Raw genomic sequence first — 26,492 nt, 5'->3', positions numbered from 1 at the left:
TTACCTTGAATCCCTCTGTGGGTTTAAAAGGCAAAACATGTTAAGATTTTTTTTTTTTTTTGACAGAGAATGAGGTGGGTGGGAAGGGGCAGAGGGAGAGGAGAAGCTGACTCCCTGCTGAGCAGGGAGCCCCATTAAAAGGCAAAACATGTTAAAAAAAAACAACAAGCCGTGTTGTAGGTAGTGGCAAAACTTGGTGTAATTCTTTTTGAGTGAAATGAAAAACATATACATGCAAAATAATTATTTTTAAAGGAAGAAAAGCAATAGGTTTGACTTGAAACTAGATTTTTCTAAAAAGTGATTCCAAAGTGTTTCTCTACAAAATGTACAAAATTTAATAATGGGGCAAGAAATTCATTTAGGTCACAGTAACTTTTGTGTTCTTGAAAAACAGCACAATTAGACAAAGACTCTTAGATAAACATTAAGAATTCAAAATTAGAAGCACTGAGGAATCCGAATATGGGCATCATTAACTGCTTGCACCAAAAGTACTGAAAACAAATTTCGTAAAACAGAGTTTTCAGTAATTTGCATTAGATTCTCACCATCTGGCCTGCTTTGCCCCCATTCCAGAGTTTACTTAACTACATGCCTAAACCTATGGTAACCATACACTTTTCCCTTCTCTCTCTTGCCCCACAAGGCCTCAAGACTGGAGTCCAGTTTATGATTAACCAGGTATTTTCATAATTAGGGCACCAGATGCTGTTGTATTTTAGCCAAGTGAATTCTGGTGCCACAAAAACACGCTGGATAAATTCTGGGTTCTAAAGCATAACATGTCATTCAACTTTGAAGGGTAGAAAGTTGAGTTGGAAGCCTCAAACACTGCAGGAACCCATGGCAAATCCAGCATGTTATCAAGCAATTACAAGACGAATTTTTAAAGAAAAAATATTGTAACTTTTTCCGACCAGTGATATCACTTTGTGCTGGGGTGCTCAGCTACCCAGGGAGAACAAAGTCTGTGGCAAAGGCATCATCTTGCCATAGTGAGGGAACTGTACTAATTTCTAATAGGAATCAGCAGTCCACGGTTGATTTATGGACAGCCTGTGTTGTCCTGCACGATGCCAGTTCCAGGAGACCTCGCCAATTAGCTCTATTTTCTGCTTAAGCCATTAAAGCCACCTCCATGGAAACGCCAAAAGAGGCCGGGGGGAGGGGAGCAGACAGGTGCGCCCTCTGTTTGGGAATACACAAAGGGCCGACCTCGCCGCCGCTGTGTCCCTGGCAACTCCACGCACGCAGGGCGCGCGCACTTGTCGCGGCGCCGCGGCGCAGTGGGCGGGCGGCCGGGCGGGGCGGCGCGCGCAGGTCGCCGCGCGTCGGCTCGCGGACACCCTCGGCCTGCTCGCGGACGCGGTGCCCGGGAAGCGCGAAGCCTGCTCCCGGACACGGCGGCGCCCGCGCTGTAGGGACTTGTAGTCCGCGTGCGCCCCAGCGCCTCCCCCGGGTAGGCCGGTCCGCGCGTCCCCGCCCGCCGCAAGCCTACTTCCTGCCGCTGCCAAAACTACACCTCCCGGCGTCCTCTCCGCTGTGCGGCCGAAAGTGAAAACAAATTCTGGGCTGAGAGGGTGCTGTCCTCCGCCGGGCGCCCCCACCCGCTCCCCGCCCCTCCGGCGCCCTCCTGCGAGGTGGAGAAACGAAAGGCCGCGTCTTTCTCGGTTGGCTTCTTCGGCTCCCAGGGTGGGGAGCGCTCGGGGAACGCAGGCCTCGCTTCCCCTGAGTCGGCCCCGCGCACGCGGGGGGCGGGGGTTTCCTCGCCTCACCCCAGTCGGGACGAGGAAACTTGTGGGGGCGGCGACCCCCGGCTGTGTTCCTGAGCCGGGCAGCGAGGCCGCCGGGAAGTGACTTCTCACGCTCGGGGGTTCTTTAGTTTGCCCCCCATTGGCGCCGGGCGCGTGGTCCCCCGGGAGGCGGCCGCGTGCGCACAGCCATGCATTAGGCAGGGCTCCCTTATGCGCGCGGGGAGCGCCACCCGCTGCCTCAGGCCGCCGCCGCCTGCCGCCGCCCGTCCTAGGCCGGGGCGTCGAGGAGCCGGGGGCGCGGCCATGTGGGGCTAACCCGCGCCGCGCCTGGCCTGCAGTAGGACCGGCAACATGGAGGCGGCCGTCGGCGCTCCCGACGGGGTGGACCAGGGCGGCGCGGGGCTCCGCGAGGACGCGACGCCCATGGACGCCTATCTGCGGAAACTGGGCTTGTATCGGAAACTGGTCGCCAAGGACGGGTCGTGCCTGTTCCGGGCCGTGGCGGAGCAGGTAATGGGGTGGGGAGCGGGGGGAGGCTGGGTGGGAAAGCGGCGGCGGGGCCGCTGTGCGGGCCGCCCACGTCCGGGGCAGCGCGTGGCCCGGCTGGCGTCACAGCGGTCCATTGTAACGCAGGAATGGGACGCTACCCTGGGTCTGGAAGCTGTAAATCGAAACTGAAAAACCCGTAAATTAACTGGGTGTCGTCCCTCCCGGTGAAGAGGTAATGAGGACAACCTGTGAGGCCTGTTGAGCGCGTGTACGGTGGATTGATTGCTGGGGACTTGGCGAAATGATATTTTTCCATTCTGTTCCGCATTCACCTCCGGTCGGGTTTATAAGCGCAGCGTTCACGCCAGTAAACCAGATGTTTACTGGAGGAGGTGGTGAACCAGGCATTACTCGCCGAGCATTGTTTTTTCTGCTACTGGACTTTGGAATGTGGGGGAGTCTAGCCCGTCGACGTCCGCTTGAATCAAGAGCGGAAAAAATGTGCAGTTTGGGAAAGTCAGCTTTTTAAAAAACAGAGAATGTTTTAAAAGAATTGTCTTTCAGTAGATCCCACTCTTTGTTATGCTCTGCAAGGTATGCTAAAAATAATTTACTTCTTAAAAGTCTGGTGTTGGGGATTCTCTAGGCTTTTGACCGAATTTTTCCTTGCTAATGGTCAACATGACTTACTAACAAGGAAGAATTTTTTTCTTTTATAAGAGAGCTTTTTTCCGTGTTATATAACACTGTGTGGTTGGTATGCAATCACCAAAACCCATCCTATATTGAAAAATAGCTGCTGAAATAGTTGGATAAAAGTTTCACATTACTGCCCTGGTGTGTATTTCATACCGTTCACAGTTTGCTTTCCTTCGGCTTAAGATCTCTTCCTCCCTTCTCTTCCCCTCCCATGGAGTTTTTATGATTTTTTTTCCCCTCTCACCTTTTCTTGAATGCTAAATAGTTTTTCAAAATTTCTGTTTGTGAGTAAATGTTTTACTTAACATCTGTAGACTGGTCTGTTATTTTTTTCAACTACTAAAGGCCAGCCATTTATTTTCCAGAGGCCCTTGTTTTCACATCAGCATCATAAAATCTTTTTTTCAAGGGAGAAATTGATTTAACTACTTAAGCTTTGCATTATGTTGCAGGCATTGTCATTCAGACATTCTTTGTATAACTCCCCAAATCCAACTGTCTTTTTCAGTTCATTAAATTTCTCTCATTTTTAGAAATTTAGGATGTTCCAATGTTGTTGTGGGGTATGTTCACACACTCCCACCCCAGTCTTTACTATTAGTGGATAAACAGTCTGTCCCATTTATGAATTTTCTGAATCTCCATCTGCCCTGCTGCTTCTGCCTCAGCTTCCCTGGACTGATCAGCACCTCCGGAAGCAGAGGGAAGGGGTGGAAGTGAATTCAGCCCTTATTTACATGTAGTGTTAGGTCTAGCAAGAATTTGTTAAGGAAGGAGGTAGAGACGAATGGAAATAAGGGAAGTGTGATGCTTATTTGGCATTGGATTATCCCGATCCTGGTTCATACTGAAGTAGAAAAGCATGTCAGTATCCTGTGCCATAATCGGCAAAACTTGATTATACAGAAACCTCTCTTATTGAAGGGGGATCTCTATGTTTTAAGTAAAAGGGGGCAAAGTTAGCGTCACTAAGAACGAACTCATTACATCATATAACACATTTTATTGTATCTCATAGGATTTAAATCAGGCATAAGAAAATATCCCCTTCGATCATGTGACTATGATTTTTAGTACACTGACCTTAGAAAGCTTAATGTGAATTTTGAAGGAAACTCCTTTCTTCAGTAGACATGGATTAAGGGTGTAGCCTTCCTGGCTAAAGGCAAAGTTGTGTGTGTGTGTGTGTGTGTTGGGGTGGGGAGGGAAGTAACACCAACCTCAGGCTTAAAGGGTGTGCTCTATAAAAATGTGTACAAAGGATTTACTTTTTTGCCAGCAGTTTTTCCAATAATATCAAAATAACTTATCATTTCTAAGAAGGAGCCCGAGTAAATAATCTAAATGGCAGTCTTTGGGAGGTAGGGTGGGGGAGAGACTTGAATTAGGAGTAGTCTTTCCCTCCAAATTACCTGATTTAGATAGGCCCTTCCCTTTTTACACTTCTGGACTTGGGCCTGCAGGAGGCCTGACCTGAATCAGCTCTGTGGCCCTGGAGCTAAAAATAGGGCGCTCTTAGAGGATTTGCTAAAGCAGTGTGTCTCGCCCTTTCCCAGTGTTTATCACTATCTTGTCCTAAGTAAAAATCGGAAAGTCTCCTATTTTCTAGGTTATTTTCATGTATATAATAATTTGCAGAGATATTTGTCTTAACCATTTGCATTCTTCCTGAGTGTCCTTGAACTGCACAAAGTTATACTTTTTAAACAGTTGTCATTTAACCTTCTCTTGCAGTGCTTGGCTTTGTAAAGCTCCAGCACTCTACAATTTATGGAAGTTGCTGAGAATTTTGCTTCTGAGTGACAGGTTCAGATTTCATGTACTAATAAGACCTTTCAAGAGGAGAAAAAACAGATATGCTTGTCATTGTTTTTGATGGAAAATAAGCTTTATTCAGTTATGTCTGCCATCTGTTGCTAGGTAAATGGCTTTAACACTATCTTCAGTTTTCCAATGGCAGGAAAGCCGCATCAGACAACACTGGTTTACTCAAAGTAATAATACCTTGATTCAAAATAGTGTCTAAAATAGCTTCTGTGGAAGAAGTGTTGCTAAATGTCATTTGTTGAATTGGCAAAAAATATTGTGTGGTGATTTATTTTTATATATGGACATTTCTTCCAGGGCTGGAAGCTTAGAATGTCTAAGGATGCTTTTTAATGGTTTCCAAGATAGCAATGTAGGTGTACTCCGTTAAGCTGAAAACCAGCTGTATACTGAAAAACTTATTGCTAACCTCAACTAGTACATCTTCAGTGTTTCTTAATGTAAAGGCATAACTAGCTCTCTCCAGACAGTTGTGCCTCTCTGGTTCTGTGAGTATAAAGATTTTATTTATTTATTTATTTTAGAGGGAGAGGGGGAGAGAGAGAGAGATGGAGATGGAGAGAGTGCGTGCTAGCTATTGCAAGTGCACGTGGGGGGAGAATCTCAAGCAGACCGCACCAAGCGCGGAATCTGGTGTGGGGCTCGATGTGGGGTTCCATCTCATGACCCTGAGATCAGAGATTATGACCTGAGCTGAAACCACGAGTTGGTCACTTAACTGACTGAGCCACCCAGGCGCCCATCTCGTTCTATGAGTATAAACGAACCTTGGATGTTATCCATAGAGACCTGTAAAATGCAGCTGGAGCCTTCCTTTTCCTGAATTCTCTGCTTACCTGAACATGAGGAAGAATCACTCATTTGGAACTGTCACTCTTAAAGCTACTTTATATTAATATAAATTCTCAAGAGCCTTATTAGTAGTTGGACATGTGATTATTATAAATGTTTCAGGTTCCCCCCCACCCCACCTTAACCCTTTAGGGTACCAGGAATACCTTCATTTGAGACACTCAGTAATAGAAAATAATTTTAATCTCTTCTTTCAAGCATGACAGTTACAGTATTAGAGGCGAGCCAAAAGGGTTCCCAAGCATTTGAGTACTAGTTTCTCTCAAACCAAAGCTTCAGCATTTTAGTAAGAGACAGAATGCCCGTAAGTTATCCTTTTGTTGAACTAGTTTAACAGAAGAATACAGAGGCTAGAAAGTGAGAGGATTTGGATCATCTTTGTATGGTGGCTTATTTCAGTTGGTGCTTTAAGATTTTGGGCCAGGGCTCTTAGCTCACGAAGTTCGTAGAGCACGTGACTCTTCATCTTAGGGTTGTGAGTTTGAGCCCCATGTTGGGCATGGAGCCTACTTAAAATAACAAACACAGATTTTGGGCCTAGGAGCAAGTTTCAAGGCTGTTGGGGTGACAGCACACAGCAGCATGTTTGCGTCCTGCGTGCCGCTCGCTTGGTTGTTCTTTCAAGGGTGCGTGAGCCGGACAGCTAAGGATGTGGGAATTTTTCTGAAACCCACAGTGGACTTAAATTTCTACATAAAGCAAGTAAATTCCGAATTATTGGGAAAAAGAAATCTAATTCTTACAGGCTTAACGGATTCCTATTGAAGTTGCCTGTTCTCTTTTCCGACAAGCATAGGATGAAGCGGAGGACTATGTAGCAGGGATTCTGCTAGCCCTGCTTTGTGAAGAGCAAAGCTGTAAGAGGGCTGGTCAAGAAAGGAAAAGTATGTTAATTTTACAAAGGTTTCCTCACAGGAGTGACCTAAAGGAGAAATGGTAGTAAGTTCTTCCTAGAATGACTTAAGAAGTACCGCCAACTGTATAGGTCACTTCCTCTGTGGTTAGAGGAAGAAGTGGAATGAATAAAGATTGAGAAATAGTACTAAGTGGCAAACGGAGAGACACCGATTTCTATCGGTTATTTAGGGTGTGAAAGAAAGTGCTAGCTTGTACCTTAAATCCTCTTTTGACAAAATGTGTAATAGCATGTTGCTTTTTCTTTTCAGGTGTTGCACTCTCAGTCTCGCCATGTGGAAGTCAGAATGGCTTGTATTCATTATCTTCGAGAGAACAGAGAGAAATTTGAAGCGGTAATTCGTAATTTTAAACGTGGAATGGTGTCTTGACTTGCATTTACATTGCAGCCTTTAGAAGTGGTCTGGTGGGAGTTTCACAGCCTGGATCTTAATGCAGGTTATGAAAAAAAACTTAAAAGAAAACTGCTTTAGGGGCGCCTGGGTGGCACAGTGGTTAAGCGTCTGCCTTCGGATCAGGGCGTGATCCCGGCGTTATGGGATCGAGCCCCACATCAGGCTCCTCCGCTATGAGCCTGCTTCTTCCTCTCCCACTCCCCCTACTTGTGTTCCCTCTCTCGCTGGCTGTCTCTATCTCTGTCAAATAAATAAATAAAATCTTTAAAAAAAAAAGAAAAAAAAACTGCTTTATTGAATTTAAATCCGGTTATATTCAGTTGTGATATTTTTAGGCTATTTTGTGGTTTTCATTTCTTTAGACATTTGGAAAGCTATGATACTTAAGATACTGACCTGTGGAAGATGGAAAGATGACTTGGACAGAGTCCTTGCGTATTAAGAGTGAGCTTTGTTTGTTATGGTCAGGGAATTGGGTGTCATGGTTAACTAATAGTTTTCTGTGATTGGTAACACCCTATGAATTTAAAAAGTTTCAGACTTGGAGTATAAAAAATATGCTGAGTATAGCTAATACTGAGCCTTTAATTTTATCAGAAGGCATTTACAGATTTTTAATTTTCAGGGTTCATCATTGTGAATCACACATCAGAACACTGTAATTATGTAAATAATGATTAATAGTTGCTAGTGTTGTATAACAACTTACTGTAATTTTCTCAGTAGTATGTAGTAGGCTGTGAAATAAGATGCCACAGTGGCCTGTTTTCATTTTACATTGAAAGCTTTATAGGATTTACTAGTTATTGGTTTTATGACCTAGAATTATGTCATCGGACTTTCAATGATATTTTTCCCCTTTGACTGGCAAAAAAAACATTGACACCTTGCAGATAACTCAATTCTAAAACTTAATAGGTAAATAGTTCTTAAATTGGATGTACTTTTTGGTTGGTGTTCTGTATTCAAGCCGGATGTTTCTACTGGTGACATTCTGGGTGCCATGTTATAAGACAGGCGTTAATACATTCCAGGAAGGAGAGTTAACCCACTTGATCAGGAGATTTGAGAACTTGTTCTACAAAAAGGAAGCTGGTGATGTGAAGGTTAGATAAGAGTATTAGGGTATAGTATAAAAGGGGGAGGGGTGGGGAGAGTGGAGTGTTCTTTTTTAAAGAAATTACAAGTGATTAATCATTATTGTTGGCCGCAGAGAGTAAAACACTGTTGACAGTAATGGAAATTGCTGTCATTGGTTGAGCACTTCCTATGTGCCAGGCATTGTTTAAGTTCTTTGCATGTATTTATTTAGCCCTCAACAGTCTAAAGAGGTATGATCAGAGGTTGAAAAGTTCCAAGGAGAAAAGTTTCACTTTCCTTTTATAATTTATAGTAAGTACCTTCAAACAATTCCTATTGGCCAAATTGGAAAAGGCTGTCAGGGGAAGGACCGTGGGGGGTGTATGCTTTGTTTACCGACAGTGTTTAGTCAGTCTAGATGGATACTTTCTAATTGATTAGAAAGGAGAATCTCAGATTGGATGGTGGCTTGTGTCAGAACACCGCATAGGTTTCTTCCAACTTTAAGTGGTTGTGTGGGTTTTTTTCCCCCAAAAGTATAAATTAATCACCTAACACAGAATTGTGCTTGGTGGGATATTTAAAATATATGGCTATAAAATACTGATTGGTGGGATATTTAAAATATATGGCTGTTTTATTATAAGCATGTGTTGAAACTTAAGATACTTTTTGGGAATTTGACAGCACATGATCTATAAAAGAATTAATCTCAATCTCAAAAAAAAAAAAAAAAAGCCATGAGTGTTTAAAAGATTTTTATGGACTGGAGCGTGTACTTTAATGTTTTTAAGTGTATCAATTTGCTAAGTTAACTGCGACTAATTTAAATAGAATTTGGTGTTTCAGACGAATGTCTTTTAGAGATTTCTCAGTTAAATTAGTATGATGGCTAACAAAAATCACATAGCTTGAATAAACTTTTTAAGTTAAACAATGAAGCAAGTTGTATTAGAAAAATCTTGTTGGTTCTCCAAAATATCTTGCATTATTAGTTCTCATCTGTGTTTTTAGTGTGACTGACCTGAGAGACAATATTCATATCTGTATTAGTAAATTAATATTTCTTAGCTCGTGTATTGTCTTTAATTCTCTTCTCTGCGTTGGCCATTATCAAAATACTCCTAAGTGCTTATTTTATATATTTCTCTGTTCGTAATATCACCGGCAGTGACCTTGAATTGCTTGCTTCCTCAGTCTGCAAGTCCTTCCTGGGCTCAAGGCCCTCTATAAACAGGTGTCCAGTTGAATTCCTCTTTCACTCTGTTCTCCCCACCCAGTTGTCCTGTTCCTGCTGGCTGGTTGGCTTCTGTCTTCTCAACACAGTGCTCGCTCCCTCTTTACGCCACATTGTGCCCGCGCCTGTCCACATCCTGTCCAGGAAATCTTTTCTGACCGTGTTTCCTTTTTAAAATTTTTTTGTCTGTTTATAATCTTTACTTAATGATTTTTATGTATTTTAATAATTAGGTTGTATATATGTATATAACGATTACTGATGTATCCAAGGTTCATGCAAGAACTCAGTAATTCACAGTGAAAACGTTTTTTGTTTTGATGTATTTCTAATAGACTTTTTTTTTTTTCTTTTTTGCAGTTTATAGAAGGGTCATTTGAAGAGTATTTAAAACGTTTGGAAAATCCACAGGTATGCAGTGATTCTATAATATATTTCTGTTTTTTATATATTGAAGTGTAATATATTCAACATTCATTAAAATGTGTAGGGTATGGAGGGGTTCCAGCAAGTACTTTTTTTCATAAACATTTCTTAGTTGCACATTTTACGTAACTTTTAATTGGAAGACAGTTGGAGCTGTGTACTGGATGTTGCCTCAGTAAGGACAGAGTTGTGCTTTCTTTATCTTTGTCATAATGGCATCTGAATGTAGCATAAAAGACTTACAATAACGGTGGTGATGATTTTCAGGATGCTGTATCGGTATGGGTATTGGTCTTGGTGGACAGGGTGCAAGATTTGATTGCTTATTTAGGCCGCTGAGAAAATAGGTTCTTCTATGGAGGTTCCATTTCCCATGATCAGCTTGAGAAGAGGGAAGAAACTGTTGAGAGGAAAAGGAAGGCGCTTCCCCAAGTCCCGCTGCCATACTTCTCTCAGTCATGTTGAAGTTAAAAGAATTTTTCTGTTTTTTCTGCTTGCAAAACTAATACTCTCCCTGTAAAAATTCACATATCATGAAATGCCACACAGAACGCCCTGTAGAATATTCTGTCATCCCCAGAGGTGATCACTGTTGAGTTTAAAATGGCATTAGCCAAGGAAGAAGCTCAGAAGAGGAGTTAGGGAGGAAAAGGAATAATAACATAGGAACAGGGTGTTTGATTAACAATTGGCATCTCCATTTGATTCTCTGAAACTAATTTGAGTCTTTGTTGAGTGCTGAGAATTGACACTCCGGGGATGCAGATGTAACTGGGGTTTGGGTGCTATTAGGAGTTTCCCTATAGTAGGGGAAAATACCTAATACAAGTGAGAAAGCACGTGTCTTAAGAAGTCTAGATATGATGCTGTAAGCATTCAGAGTTATATTTTTACCTAGGTAGGCAAAGGTAGTGGGTTGGCATTTGAAGTCTGAATAGATTCTGAATGAGAGGTGCCTAGGGTGAAGGGTATTTCTAGGTAGGGAAAATTGTGAGCAAGGTAGATTCAGAAAGCAGTTCAGTTTGTGTGGAGCACGTGAAGGTAGGAGGTAGCGAGAAGTCAGAGGGCAGGCTTTGGGACTGAACACGGAAGAGCCTTCACTGCTAGGCTCAGTAGTTTGGAGCTTATGCCTAGCATTTCTCAGAGTGTCAGCCATAGACTGTCTGCATCAGAATTACCTGAGGTGGTTGTAAATTCCACTATTCCAGACCTGAATCAAAGTCTATGCCTGGGGCCTGAGAATCTGGTATTGGGAAACCTTTCAAATTGTTGAGGAAGGAAGTGAGTGTGTCACTGCTGAGAACCGAGAATAGTGCTTGGCTTCCTTGTTGGCTGCCTGAATGGATGGATAGAAGAATATTGTGCAGAGATTGTTTGGATGGATTGGTGGATGAGACCAGAGGTGGGAAGACCAGTTACATGGTTTAAAAAAAATGTTTAGCACATTTTCCCAAATGTGCACAGTACGTGCAGTGTAAAAAAAAAAAAGGAGTAAGTATTGTGTTACTCCAGTTTTGAAGACAGACACCTCTAAAGGTCTTTTCGCTAAATCCACTCCTGACTCCATTTTTATTTCAGTCATTTCAATACTGAGTTTGCCCACATATCATGGTCAGAAATATCATTTGCCTGCAGTTTTTTTTTTTTTCCCCTCTTACTTTAAAGCCTCTTTGAAGACAAGGATTGTATTTTTTATTGCTTTTGGGATTTTCATAGTTACCTTTCAATTTGGGGTGCTGAACTGATTTGTGTGTGTGGTTTGTATGTATGCATTGTATGTAACCTACAGGAAAGGTAAACACCAGAATGTTGTTATCTCTAGTAATATTCCTGGTGATTTTTACTCCATTATGGAAAATAAAGGAAACAAAGTCTATTAACTCCTCTGCCCCCTTTTTTTAAAGTAAGCTCTACCCCAGTGTGGGGCTTGAAACTCACTACTCGGAGATCAGAAGTCACATGCTGTAGTGACTGAGCCAGCTAGGTTCCCCCTGTCCATTACCTTTTTAATCAAGAAAAATTGATGTTTTTTTCTTTTCAGGATGTTTTTTATAGTAATCTTTGTGTAGCAGTTCAGGCTGTCAAGCTATGAGGTTCTGAGTAAGGGTGGACATGGTGGGAGTGGAGAGAAAGGGGATAGAGGGAGGAAATGAGGTAGTGTGAACTGAACTGAGATTGATTTGGGCCTCTGTAGGAGAGGAAGGAGGGAAGTTGCTGTGGTTTTGAGCACATGGGACAGGGGCCTCCTTCCCAGGGTGCTGGCTGGCAGCTTATTTATTTTTACGACACCCCTTTCCCCAGTCTGATCAGATTTCTTCTCCAGATGTTTTGTACCTTCTGAACAGTTGTTTGTGCCTTTTTTTTTTTTTTTTAAGATTTTATGTATTTATTAGAGACAGTGTGCCTGTGCACATGGGCAAAACGAGGGGCAGAGGAAGAGGGAGAATCACACTCTCCCTCTGGAGCCCAACCACGTGGGGCCCTATCCAAGGACGCTGAGATCATGACCTGAGCTAAAGTCAGAGGCTTAACTGACTGAGCCACTCAGGCGCCCCCTGGGCTTCTTTGTTAACAACAGATATTTATGTCATTATTCTTTTTCCCTGATATATGGAATGTATGAAATGAAAAGAGAAATACAGTTGATGTATAAACTCTTATGTTTTGTCTAGTTCTCAGAGAAAACATCTTTATTCTCTTCTTAAAATGCCAGTGGAGCATTTTGAAAAATGCCTCAAACTTTTTGCAAGAATGTATTTTTCTAAGCTTTATGGAGGTAAAATTGACATATAGTAAAATTCACCATTTTTTTTCTTTTACGCCTAAAATTCACCAGTTTTAAATGTATAATTTGATGAGATATGACAAGTGTATACAGTTGCATAACCACCACTACAAATACATAGGGGACGTTTCCATCACTTCACAGAGTTCCCGGGGCCCTTTTGCCCTTAATCCCTTTTCCCCCACCTTCTGGCTTTTGGCAACCACTGATCTGCTTTTTAAGTTTTGCATTTTCTAGACTATAGAAATGGAATGATATAGTTTGTAGTCTTATGGATCTGGCTTCTTTCACTTAGCATAATGGAAACGCTTCTTTCACTTAGCATAATGGAAACATATAATCCATGTTGTTGGGTGTATCAGTGGTTTGATCCTTTTTATTGATGAGTTCATTATATGGATATACTGCAGTTTACTCATACATTTATCATTTCATGAATATTTGGGTTCTTTCCAGTTTTAGACTGTTTCATGATTAAAACTGCTAAGAATATTTGCCTGTAAGTTCATGTGGACATATGTTTTCTTTTCTCTTGGATTAACACCTAGGAGTAGAATTGCTCTGTCATATGGTAAATGTATGTTTAACTTAATGAGAAACTGCCAAACTCTTTCAAAGTGGCTCTCCCATTTTGCTTTCTCATTGGCAATAGATGAAAATTCCAACTGCTCTGTGTCTTTGTTAACATTAAGTCTTGTCAGTCTTTGAAATTGTAGCTGTTCTAGTGGTTGCGTAGTGGTTATGTCATGGTGGTTTTAACCTGTTTATTTCTCTAATGTTGAACATCTTTTCATGTGTTCATTTGCCATCCATATATTTTTGTTGGTGAATGTCTGTTCATAGATTTTGCCCATCTTTTGTTATGTTGCTGGTTTTATTGAATTGTAAGAGTTCTTTATACTGGATATAAGTTCTGTATTGATATGTAATTTTCACATATTTTCTTCCATTTGTAACTTTATCTTTTCATTTTCTTTTTTTTTTTTTTTTTAAGATTTTATTTATTTGGCAGAGATAGAGACAGCCAGCGAGAGAGGGAACACAAGCAGGGGGAGTGGGAGAGGAAGAAGCAGGCTCATAGCAGAGGATCCTGATGTGGGGCTCGATCCCACAACGCCGGGATCACGCCCTGAGCCAAAGGCAGACGCTTAACCGCTGTGCCACCCAGGCGCCCCTATCTTTTCATTTTCTTAATAGCATCCTTAGTAACAGAAGTTTATTTTTAGTGACTATTGAAGAACATTTAAATTACATGTTTTTTGTATAGTTCATGAGTTAAAACAAATTTTGCAGAAATGCTTTACTATCACTTACAATAAGGAAGTATATTAAACATCATAAGAAGTGATGAGTAAATAAAATTACAGCCTTAAGGTGGAAGACAATGGTAGAACGAACATAGGTATTTTTTATAATTTAAAATTGACCCAGGTTAGAGAAGACGAGATATTATGATAGCCATTATTTACTTAGACTACAACAGAATTTATTCTGAAGATTAAGGACTTATAAAATGGTCCATTATTTGAGAGGCAGTATTTTGTTGACACAAGTAGAATAATTTTCCATTTTTAAAAGTGATTTAACATCTTTTGCATGAAGTAGATGTAGCTTATGTTATTTAAGCAAACTGGTTTGAACAAAGGATTTCCTCTACTGCAGAATGTCACTTGCTGCAGTTCATGAGAAGCTATGATTGTTAGGCAGAGGCCTATTTTAAGAAATCTATTTTAAAATATGGTACCCGCTTCATTTTGAAAACCAGAGCCAACTTTTAAGAACTATTAAAATGAAAAATCTCTGGGGGAAAGATTATCCTTGTCTGAGATCAACACATTGTTTAAAATCTTTTCCTTATCTCAAATTTCTTTAAGGGAAAAAGTAGCAGCGTTCACTTACCATAGCTAGTTATCGTTAGTGAGTGTCGGTATGAAGTCTTGACTAATTTCACAAGTATCATAGGAACGCATTCTCATGTTAAAAGATTTAATACAGAATGAAGAGTGAAAATCCTTTGTTTTCCCTGATCTTGAATTCCCTGTCTCCACTGTCAGTTTGGGATGTATTTGTTTAGTCCTCATACACCTGCACATACATATACTGAACATACCTTTTTGTTTTTCTTACCCAATAGGGTTTTTTATTTTTTTGTAAGATTTAATTAATTCATTTTAGAGAGTGAGTGAGACAGCGTGTGTGCACAAATGAGCAGGGAGAGGAGCAGAGGGAGAGAGAATCTCAAGCAGACTCCGCACTGAGCTTGACCCTGAGATCATGACCTGAGCCAAAATAGGGTTGGACGCCTAACCGACTGAGCCACCTAGGCACCCCATGACTGACTTCTTATACTTGATAGTTTGGCTGATCTTTCCAAGTCAGTTTACATAGATATACCTCATTCTTTAGATGATTGCATGGTGTTCCATACGTGGTGTGGGTGAACCATAAATTATTTGATTACTCCTTTCTTATTAGTGGAATATTCAGACTTTCTTTAAAAATTTTTTTTAAAATTATTACAAATAGCTACAGTGAACATCCTTGTTTATGTACACTTTTGTGGACATATGAAATACTTGTTTAGGATAGATTTACAGAATTTGAATTGCTGGGTCAAAGAGTATGTATGGATATTTAAATTTTTTTTTAAAAGATTTTATTTATTTATTTGACAAAGAGAGAGACAGCCAGCAAGAGACGGAACACAAGCAGGGGGAGTGGGAGAGGAAGAAGCAGGCTCCCAGTGGAGGAGCCTGTTGCAGGGCTCTATCCCAGAACCCCAGGATCACGCCCCAAGCCGAAGGCAGACGCTTAACAACTGAGCCACCCAGGTGCCCCTGGATATTTAAAATTTTGATATATATTGGCCATTTCCTCTAATAGGCTTAAAGACATAAAGTGACTCCTTTAGGGCTGTAGAATTTCTATCTCATTTCAGAAAGATTGCTAGGACACTGATCTCTTTGTACTTTGAATCACCCTGAAAATAAGAGATCATCTCCTTTTTTATCCTTTCTGATTCTTGAGTTCTTCTTCTATTCAACATCTCATTTTCTGGGCACATACATGTTCTGAGCTGTGTCCTGGGTGCTAGGTTAGAGGACAGAGTCCTTGCCTTCAGCAGGTGCTCCACTTAGAGAGACCACTCCATGGTCTTACCATACCAATGGAACTATCATTTCACCCTGTGGTACTAAGGATTTTGACAACAGAGACTTGGGCTATTTTTTTAAGTAGCTTTTTAGTTATATATGTAAGGTCTGTTTTTTATCAATGTTTTCATAATATTCATAATACTAATAATGAGCTTTTTCTAGCTCATTAGGTATATTGTATGAAGGTATGTGTTAAGATATTGTATAGAGGTATATGTATTGTAAAAGTATGAGACACTTAAGTGCCAACTTTTTTTCTTCACTACAGGAATGGGTTGGACAAGTGGAAATAAGTGCCCTTTCTCTTATGTACAGGTAAACACTGTAGTAACGTAAGGAAACAAAAGATGAAATGGGAAATTAGTATATTCCGTTATACTAAAATTGTTAAAATATTAAAGCAGTTTTATGCCTTAATTGTGAAGCATCTTTTATAAGATTTTTTTAATTGCATCAGTTAGCTTTTGACGTTAAATATGTCAGTGTTTGGAAACTGTAATTCTCAAAACATTTTTGGGAAGGAATATAGATGTTTTTCCAGGCCTGTAACCAATATCACATATTAACTTGATAGAGGAATGATTTCCTACTTTCTCAGGCTGGTAGCATCAGATGGCTCTAGAACAGAGGCAAAACATCATGTTACCATTTTACTACTTCTGTCTGGGAGAGGAGCAGGTGAATGCTTTATTTTTTCTTTTTGAAGTATCTGTATAAAATTTCGTCTTCACAATTTCTGTAATTTTGAAGTCTCCTTTTAGAATTATATCTGAAGTTAACATATATTCAAATTATATTTGAAGTCCTACTTTTTAAAAAGGTACTTTCATATAGGTGTTTTACAACTTAGTTATTGTTGACAGACTGCTCCACTGCTTGGAACATGGCTCAGCACATATTAGGCTCTTGATGAATGAATGAACAAGTGGTTAAGTCATGAAATGCATTTCCTCAGAAGTAATTGCTCAATTTTATTTTCAGGAAAGATTTTATAATTTATCGGGAACCAAATGTTTCTCCTTCACAAGTAACTGAAAATAATTTTCCGGAGAAGGTAAGAATTTTTCTAAGTGTTTCTAAAGGATTTAAGTAAAAGAACTACTTGCAACCTTGACCTTCTAAGCTATAATTTTAAGGAGACCTTTGAAATATTTTTGTATGAAGGTTAGGATAATTCTTTTTTAGAGTTCCTGTTAATCATTATTGAGTCATAATTTATATTTGTTTTTTTCCACAAATCACTGTGAATACTATCAGAACATTACACTAGAGGAAAAAACCTCAGATGCTAGTGTATATGATTAGACCATTTTGCATCACTATAAACATTAAGTAGTAAAATAACTTGTGAAAGCAGATTCTGCCATTGCATCAAAAAATACTTGGGTATTAATGATGTATTTCTCCTTATAAAGATAATTTACTGGCCCAGGTGTTATTATCTAGTCACAAACTAGAAACAACTGAAAAATTATGTGAAGACTAAAAAGAAAAAGAAAACCCTCAATTGATTCATTGTTAAGAGAACTTTGTTTTAATTAGCTGTTTTGGAATCATCCAGGCCAAGTTGAAGTGTTTTTGTCATCATGCTAATCGTGGTAAGGGGGAGGGGAACTGAGTGAAATACTACCTCTGTAAAAAGGACTCCGGAGTTTCTAAGGTACATTGGCTCTGGATTTGGCCTTTCCGGTACAGGTTTCGGAATATGACATAACCCAAACAAAATCAGTGTGTATTTCTCATTGCATAATTGGCTATTTAGAAAGTACTTAAAACTAAAGCAACAGAAACAAATTTACTTTTGATTGTGCCTCTTACAGGTAAGCATCTTAATAAGGTTTTGGAGTATTTAGTATTTTCTTACAGTCTTTTAACTGTTGTTTTTTAAGTAGTTGAAATTCTGTTGTTTTCATGTATATTGTGTATTTTTTGTGATCCCATAAGCCTTTCCCCAGAAAGGTCATTAAGAACTTGTTGGTTTAAAGGCTGTGTAACATTTCAGCATTGGATATACCATAGGTGACCACATTGAAGAGTTAGATTACTTCTAAGATAATCTTTTTCTTTTAAGTAAGCTCCACGCCGAGCATGGAGCCCAGTATGGGACTTTACGACCCTGAGAATGAGATCTGGGCTAAAATCAAGAGTCAGACACTTAACCGACTGAGCCACCTAGGTGCCCCTAAAATAATCATTTTTTAAGAAATTTTACTTATTTTGAGAGCGTGCGAAAGAGAGTGGGGGAGAGAGCATGAGTGGGGTGGGGAGAAGGAGAGGGAGAAACAGAGTCTCCACTGAACGGGGAGCGCGATGCAGGCTTTGATCCCAGGACGCTGAGATCATGACCTGATCGAAGGCAGATGCTTAACCGACTGAGTGACCCAGGTGCCCCTAAAATAATCATTTTCTATTTGGAAATTATTAGTATTTCAGAGAAATCGGAGATAAAATTTGCTATGTAAGTGTCATAAATGAAAGACTGAAAGGTGCCTTTAATTTTTCCCTTTCAGGTATTACTGTGTTTTTCAAATGGAAATCATTATGATATTGTCTATCCCATAAAGTATAAAGAGAACTCTGCAATGTGTCAGTGTGAGTATCACCCTTGCGTTTGTATAGGAAGTTATATTACTAAGCTATACAGTCTTAATGCAAACAAGTCTGTTTTGTTGTATGCAAAGCTATCCTAAGAATCTTAGGTTAGCAAAAATATTAATACAGTAATAAAAACTTGTTTGACTAGGGAAAAATGGAGCTAATAGCTTGAGTATGACTTGTAAAATACCGTTATTTCTTCCTGCAGTAATTCATTTCAGTAATAAGGATTTGTGTGTGTTTTTAAAGCTATTGGTGTAGAGCTTGAAAATCTAAATGAGCAAATCAAGCATTTGATTGTTTTGGCTCTAGAACAGGGTTTCTTAACCTTGACACTACTGACATTTTGGGCCAGATAATTCTTTGGAGCTGTTCTGTGCATTATGGGATATTTAGTAGCATCCCTGGCATGTACCATGTAGAGAGCTCTCTTTTTCACTGCAACAAGCAAAAAATCTCTCCAGATTTTGCCAGGTGTTTCTTGGAAGAATAAAATCCCCTCTCCCTCCCCAATTGAGAATTACTGCTTTAGTAGTTCCTTTCTGCCTTCTTAATCTCCTTTATCATCTGTCTGAAGAAGTGCACATCACTCAAACAGAGCATCAGTGCTGGGCACGTAACAGCTTTTTCCTCTGTTTTTAAGCTAGTGGTGACCAGTAAAGATACGTGTAATGCCGTTTTTAAAATTGATGGATCTGTTTTAAAATAAAGTGTAGCTGTCTGTGTCCTGGGCTGTGTCCCCCTCTTCCAGCTGGTTAAAATCTAGATATTTCAGCTTTGGGAAGGATAGTTCATGGAGCCTACCTTACCTCTACTTTTCAGTGCCTTTGGTTTGGATGATAATCAGGGGTGGAAGAAAGGTGATCTGTGAGAAAGTAGTCTCTTTGGGGACTCATTTAGAGAGTGGGCACCTATTGTTGATGATTTTTTAGTTTCATAAAGATGACTGCAGTATAACCAAATGAGAGTCCTAAACGCCATGTATAATGTGTTTTTGAATATTTGGTAATTATATTTTTGTGTTTCTGGAGGTTTTTTTTTTTCCTTCTTTTAAAGCAAAAAAGTTGATTATGTATGCTTCTTTCTTACAGTGGCTGCTCAGAATACATTTTATAACAGTTGTTTTTGGAGTCCCTTATGAAAAGCTGTCTTTTTCTAGGAATCTTAATGTTTCTTAATGTTTTCCTTCCACGTCTCTTAAGGTTGGGCAGATGATGTGATCTCTCTAATTCTCAAGTTTCCTCATCTGTACTGTTAGGATGTGCCTGAAATTAAATATGAACATACATAAAGTCTTTGCACAGTGCCTGGAATGCAGTAATTGTTCAATATGCATGTTTAGCTTTTACTGTCATCATACTTGTTTCATGGTTGTGGTACCTTTTTGTGTTTTAAAAATGGCAGTATCTTATGTAATGATTTGAAATTAATTACAGAGACAGAAATTCTAACTTCTTTCTATCTAGGTAATTTTTTGGTTAGATCGTGTTCTTGATCAGAAGACGTTATAGGTGCCCTAGTTAGGATTTTAGAAGCCTGGGCAACAGACATTGTCAATTTTGTGTAAAAACATAAAATTAGTTAATGTTGCATAACATTTCTTTTGTTAATTGCAGCTCTCCTTTATGAATTGCTGTATGAGAAGGTATTTAAAACTGATGTTAGTAAAATATTGATGGGACTAGACACCTCTGAAGTAGCTGATGAAAACAACAGTGAAATATCAGATTCAGAGGATGACAGTTGCAAGTAAGAGTGAATTTAAGTCCTAAAGTATCTTCATAGTGCTCTATAAAGAAACAGTTCAATAAGGAATGTGAGGTATGGAGTTGCCTCACATATTGAAGTATTAAGTATGGTATTCCTAAAATACAGCAATCTGCAGTACAAGTTTCTTTTTTTCCTGCCACTGATTTTATCTAATTTTTATTATAGGACTGTTTTTGAAAGTTGATGTTTTTGGTTGATAAGCTCTATTTCTACATAATCTAGAAGTATATGTGTATAATAGACTTAGTCCTGCCTATATATGTGTGTATTGTAAAATTTTAAGGTTAACCTGTCATTTGTTTACATATCCAGTGATGGAAAAAAATGACCATTTTATTTCCGTGACCTTATTTTGTTGTTTCCTTACTTAGATAATGCATTCCTTTTTCTTTTTAGATAATAAAAATCCCAAGTTGGGGTACAAGTATGTGAACAGCTCTGGGTAATGCCTCTGTTTAGGTTGTGAATAAGCACCTTTTAACTTAGAGTCTCTGAGGCTTTTCTTTCCCACACAGGATATATAGGGTAGTCCGTAAGAGCTTGGGGCTGTGGACAGCCAAAACTGGTTTTGGTCTTGGCTTCCTGCCAGAGTAACGAGACTTGGGGCAAGTTACTTAAGTTCACTAGGAAGCCCCAATTCTATATAAAATTAGGATATGTTAGTATTTCCTTGAAGGAGGGAATTTGTAAGAATTAAATGATGTATAATGTCCACAGCCTAGCTTCTAGATACTGTGTCCAACCTTTTTTAGTTTTTATTAACAGTGTTAGAACATTTACTATTTTATAAGAACCCACCCTATTCCATTCCTAGTGAAGATAAAAAAATATTATTCCTAGTGTGTGAGAGTATGAAAGTATCCTACTTGGTGTTCCATACTGTAAAACTAGAGAAATAAATGAAATTAAGCCATAGGATATCTAATTTTTTATTAAATACTTAAATATATCTCCTTTTATCTGGAATACCAGGCATTTGGTGAGTTACGTTTTTCTGATCCTCATTGAAAACTTGATTGACTACCATTTCTTTGTAAGAGAGAAATGAGTCAGGTTAGAACCTGGGTCCGCTATTATAAGTTTAATTTTAGAATAGACTAACTTTGAACAGATAGAAGTTCTGCTCCATCATTTAATCCAGGCACCTGTCTGATTAGGATGTGCCATTGAGCTTAGAGGAAGTCGAGATGGAGAATGACTAGCTTGTTATAACTTATTACCTATGGTTGGTGTGGGGGCACTTCAGCACATGCCCTTTGGTTACTGTTAATAGTTTTCACAATAGTTGGGTCTGGGATAGCAAATGGCCGATGAAAGAGAGTATGGAGTTAAGGCTAGTAAGCTGGAGAAGTTTACGAGGAAAGGTGTGCTCATTGAAAAGTGTAGTCTTTTTATACTGTGCTAGTGTGTAGCCCTTGGAACATGGAAGCTGTTTTTTATCTCTGAAGATTTATTTATTTGAGAGCAAGTGAGCACACACATGCCAGAGGTGTGCACAAGTGGCAGGGGGCAGAGGGAGAGGGAGAATCTCAAGCAGACTGCCCTCTGAGCACAGAGCCTGACATGGGGCTTGATCTCATGACCCTGAGGTGACAACCGGAGCCTTAGAGTTGGACACCCAACTGAATGTACCACCCAGGCTCCCCAACATAGAAGCCTTTTTAATTTTTTAAAATTTATTTTTATTTATGTATTTATTTTGTAAAGATTTTATTTATTTATTTGCTAGAGATAGAAGAGCACAAGCAAGGGGAGCAGCAGGCAGAGGGAGAAGCAGGCTCCTCACTGAGCAGGGAGCTGATGCGGGACTTCACCCCAGGACCCTGGGATCATGACCTGAGCTGAAGGCAGACACTTAACTAACTGAGCTGCCCAGGCGTCCCAGAAGCCTTTTTTAAATTAACTCTTTGTTCCATTAATGACATTTCTCTTTATTTGTGTCGTATTTGGCTTAAGGAGGATAAGGCTTCAGTTAGGGAAGAATGCTGCATTAATTATGGCACAATAGATAGGCATAGTTAAGGTATTAAGGAGGAAAGACCAAGGATGTCACTCTGCTCTTGTGCCTGGATTCTTTTCACATTCATATTGGTCAGTCCTGAAGTAGTGGGAATTATGGGTGATTTTTTAGTCTAGATTGTTGTTACTTGGGGTCTCTTAAATATTGCTACATTTAAGGACACAGATTTGGAGATTGTCCTGAAGACTAGAGATTGTAATTAAGGAGGAATTGTAGGACAGAAGACTGCAGTCTCGTCTCCTCTTCTGTTCTATCTGCCATCAATGTGTTCCTGCTTTGCCAATCTCTTGGCCACCCCAGGGTCTTTCCATTTGTTCTCTCTGCCTGGGTTACTGAATAGCCATATGATTTGCTGTATCATCACCTTTAATTCTGTATTCAAAAAGGTATTTTAGCAGGTCCTTTCCTCATCTCACTTTTAATTAATCAAGTCTATGTCTCAACACTATCAGTTCTGCTACCTGGACCCCACCCCATCCTGTAGATAGCACTTACCGTCATTTAACATTACTTATTTAGTTTGTGTCTGCTCTCATTAGATTGTTGTGGAATATTTTGTTTAATGGAGCCTCATCTATATACTGAAAGAAAAATTTTACATTAAATGTTTTATAAGTTCAATTTTTCTATCCACCCAAATTTCATAGTTTTGTTTTTTTTGATGATTGAGCCTTAGACAAAGAATTACTGATGAAGTTTTTGATTTATAACTTAATATGCATACACACATGTATGTATGTGCATGTGTGCACACGTGTGTGTGTATAAAAATACATCCTTGGGGCGCCTGGGTGGCACAGCGGTTAAGCGTCTGCCTTCGGCTCAGGGCGTGATCCTGGCGTTATGGGATCGAGCCCCACGTCAGGCTCCTCCGCTATGAGCCTGCTTCTTCCTCTCCCACTCCCCCTGCTTGTGTTCCCTCTCTCGCTGGCTGTCTCTATCTTTGTCTAATAAATAAATAAAATCTTTAAAAAAAAAAATACATCCTTATACTGAAGCTTGTATGAACTCACTGGAATATAGCTTTGACTTTTTGGAATGTAACTGTGACTTTGGAGACTTTTATGTGAGGTTAAGATAAGTTAATTGCATGAACACATTTTTGTACTTTTAATTATGGTTATATTTCTTCTTTCGTAGGAGTAAAACTACCAGTGCTAATGATATGAATGGAGTTAAAGCTTTGTCAAGTGATCAGGTATTTTTTTTTTTAAAGGTTTTAACTAGTTCTTCCATATTAGAAAGCTCATGAATTTAGTCTTAATTTTTTCTTCTACATTATCAATGGAGTCAGGATCATCTGACTCTGAGAAAATTTTTGGTGACTTCCTAATATTTTACATTTTCTTTTTCATTTGATTTTACTCTTATACATGTCTCAAACAAATATGTTTTAAAAGCATTTCTGTTCTGTGTTGATTGGACTTCCTGACTTTGTTTGTTTAGCACCCGAAAAACAATGGGAACTCTCCTAGCCTCCCTTTGTCTAGAAAGGTTCTTAAGTCACTCAATCCAGCAGTCTATAGAAATGTGGAATATGAAATTTGGCTGAAGTCCAAGCAAGGTAAGTTAAACAATCTATATTTTCCATAAATTTGTTTTGTGGCACTTGAAAATAATTAAGTCAACTTGATGTTGTATTGGTCTTGTTTACAGCTCAACAAAAACGTGATTATTCCATTGCTGCTGGCTTGCAGTATGAAGTTGGAGATAAATGTCAAGTAAGTGATTATATAGAAGAAGAAAAGATCTTACTTGAAATCTTAATTTATTCTAATAGGAATTAAGAAAACAGTTCAAGTTTGAATGTGTTGTTAATTCGAGGTTTCAGAATATACTTTATCACATATACTTTTTAATAGTTGTAAATGTTTAGCTTTTTGATCCATTAGAGTACATTACCAAAATTGTGTGTGTATAAAAACCATGGTGTCCCGTCACGGGATCTTAAGTACAGTGTCAGTCTTTGATACTACTTGTTTGAAAGTGGTAACAATAACATCTTAGATTTTTTGGTATTTTCATTACAGTTGGCAAATTACTGAAATTGATTCAAACTTGACATTATTGGCCAGTTTGTTTTATGAAAGTCATCCTGGAAGATTTTGATAGATCCATAATGGTTTTCTGTCGGATTGAGAAAGAGTGAATAGTAGTGAAGGGAGTTTTGCCATTTTGAGTAAACTATTGCTCTGGACTTAGGTAGCTGATTGTTAAAGGGGAAAGTTGGGTTAGATCAGTTCTCAACTTGGAGTGATTTTGCAATCCTCGCTGTCCATTTGGCAGTGTTTGCAGACAACTTTTGTAGTCACAACTGGGGAGGTGCTACTGACATCCACTGGGTAGAGGCCAGGAATACTGCCAAACATCTGCAGTGGATAGGACACCCCCACTTACCCCCGAACAAAGACTCGTCCAGTCTAGTGTCAGTATGCCAAGGCTGGAGAAACTGGATAATTTCGAAGGTTCCTTTTCTCTTTTTGTTAATGAAAAAATAGTACTATTTCCAAAACAGAAATAACCTATGTACACAAAAATTTTATTTGGAGATAATTTTCATAAAAAATCATTTTCATTGAACAGTCTTGCCTTTTAAAAAATTACTTTAACCATTGACAAACACTTTTGCTTGACTTGTGGAGGTAACACTCATTTCCTGTGTGGTAAAGTGGTTTGTGAAAAGTATCTGATTGACTAGGATTGTATCCGCATCAATGATAAGACTATCTTAACAACTTTTGAAAGTGTTCTGATTCTGAGGTATTTGAAAGAAAAGGAAGAAGTGGATGATTCATGTATGTTCTTCCTAACAGAATTGTCAGAAATGTGCTGTAATCACAGAACAGAATTTTGGAATCTTTTGTTACAGTGATTTAGAAAACTTGGAAAAAAACCAGGAGAGAATCTAGGGCTCAGGGCCCCCCTCCCTCTGACTCCTCCTTAACAGAGAAGATTGCTTATCCTTACGCTGCCTCACTAAAACTGTTATTTGTTATTTTAAATCAAGTATATTTCCTTTGAGGTTGCAGTGCTTTTGGTAAAGTAGATGCTCTTAATAAAGTAGATGGTAAAGCGGATATTTGTTTTAGTTTTTTTCCTTTTTAGAGTATTTTGTTTCTATACCTATTAGACTGTTTCACTTGGGTAAAATTTAATTGAAATTCTATTATGGAAACTGCTATGACTCAAAGGGAACCTTTGTTTACTCAAGCATGTAAGATGTAGTTTAAATTTTTGATACAGATTAACTTCAGAAAGATCTGTTTTATTGCTAGGCTGTTGAAGACAGGAAGGCACAGTGTCCTTTTGTGGTGAATGAGAAATGAAACCTCAGGTTTAGGACTTGGATCTCCTAATAGAAGTAGGAGGTGAATGTAAAGCAGTCCTATGTACATTGGGCTCCTAGTGCAGTGATCAGCAGGTGCCCTGTTCATTGAGTACCGTTTGACTCTAGGAAGAAACCTAAAGGCTTACTCTTGTCACAATTTACTATTGGGTAATATGAATTGTATATTAGGGAACGTGTGATGAATCTATTTTTAGGGAGGAAAAAGGTCACAATTATGCATTTTAAATATTGGGAAAGTGAGAAGATAATAGTAATTATAATACTAGTTGCTCTCATTTATAGAATGGTTGCCGTGTATTAGTCCGTGTCCTTTCTGTATATCATATGTTCCTCATTCCATCTCCCTGAGTCCTATGATGTAGGTACTATTATTAGCTCCATTTTGCATGTGAGGACACTGAAGCATGAAACAAGTAACTTGCCAAAGGTCATATTGCTGCTAAGTATTAAAGATGGGCCTAGAATCCGGGTATGTGCAGTGCTGTCACCCTTTGTTCACAACCGGGGCATGCTGCCTCTCTTGTTTGGAGCCTTGATAGATTGTGCTCCTACTTCTCCCTGAAATACTTACAGAAAGAGTTTATAAAATTTTGGAAGTGTAAACAAAGAAAAGTATTTTAGCTAGAGGTAGAGAGGTCTGGGAGGTCAGAAAAATATTACAGTGTACCGGTTTTAAACTTGGTTTTGTTTTCAACAGTAGTCATTTTCTCTCTAATTGAAAATGATAAAAATTTAAAAGGTCATCATTAATGCAAAGGAAGCAGGTGACTGATTTTTCTTTCTGGAATTGTTCAGCAGGNNAGGTTGGATCACAGTGGAAAATTTTCTAATGCAGACTTTCCAGGGGTTCACTCAGAGAATGGACCGGTTTTGGTCGAAGAACTCGGAAAGAAGTATGTACTGCTTTTCAACTAAGGCATTTACAATTAGCCTATTGTAATCATGAGGATTTTTTTTTAAATAATTTTTTATTATGTTAGTCACTATACAGTATATCCTTAGTTTTTGATGCAATGTTCCATGATTCATTGTTTGCGTATAACACCCAGTGCACCGTGCAATACGTGCCCTCCTTACTACCCATCACCGGCCTATCCCATTCCCCCACCCCCCTCCCCTCTAAAGCCCTCAGTTTGTTTCC

General features: G+C 39.2%; 1 protein-coding gene across 3 annotated transcripts in view; it reads left to right on the top strand.

Moving 5' to 3' along the window:
* The first annotated feature begins 1,669 nt into the window (after positions 1–1,669).
* The window catches only part of OTUD4 (OTU deubiquitinase 4), a 43,474-nt gene continuing 18,651 nt past the window's right edge, over positions 1,670–26,492 (top strand). For 2 of the 3 annotated variants that reach the window (XM_040626341.1, XM_040626340.1), the window contains exons 1-11: positions 1,670–2,267; positions 6,791–6,874; positions 9,612–9,662; positions 15,886–15,932; positions 16,599–16,671; positions 18,128–18,209; positions 19,829–19,961; positions 23,143–23,200; positions 23,449–23,566; positions 23,659–23,723; positions 26,147–26,244. In XM_040626341.1, the coding sequence (XP_040482275.1) occupies positions 2,109–2,267; positions 6,791–6,874; positions 9,612–9,662; positions 15,886–15,932; positions 16,599–16,671; positions 18,128–18,209; positions 19,829–19,961; positions 23,143–23,200; positions 23,449–23,566; positions 23,659–23,723; positions 26,147–26,244 (968 nt within the window). In that variant the 5' untranslated portion in view covers positions 1,670–2,108. Of the gene's footprint in view, positions 2,268–2,409; positions 2,479–6,790; positions 6,875–9,611; positions 9,663–15,885; positions 15,933–16,598; positions 16,672–18,127; positions 18,210–19,828; positions 19,962–23,142; positions 23,201–23,448; positions 23,567–23,658; positions 23,724–26,146; positions 26,245–26,492 lie in introns of those variants that run through there. The other variant, XM_040626342.1, reaches the window with a different exon arrangement.

The sequence above is a fragment of the Ursus maritimus genome, unplaced genomic scaffold, assembly GCF_017311325.1.
Source record: "Ursus maritimus isolate PB19 unplaced genomic scaffold, ASM1731132v1 scaffold_11, whole genome shotgun sequence".
Lineage (NCBI taxonomy): Eukaryota > Metazoa > Chordata > Mammalia > Carnivora > Ursidae > Ursus > Ursus maritimus.
This window is presented reverse-complemented; position numbering and strand designations above follow the sequence as displayed.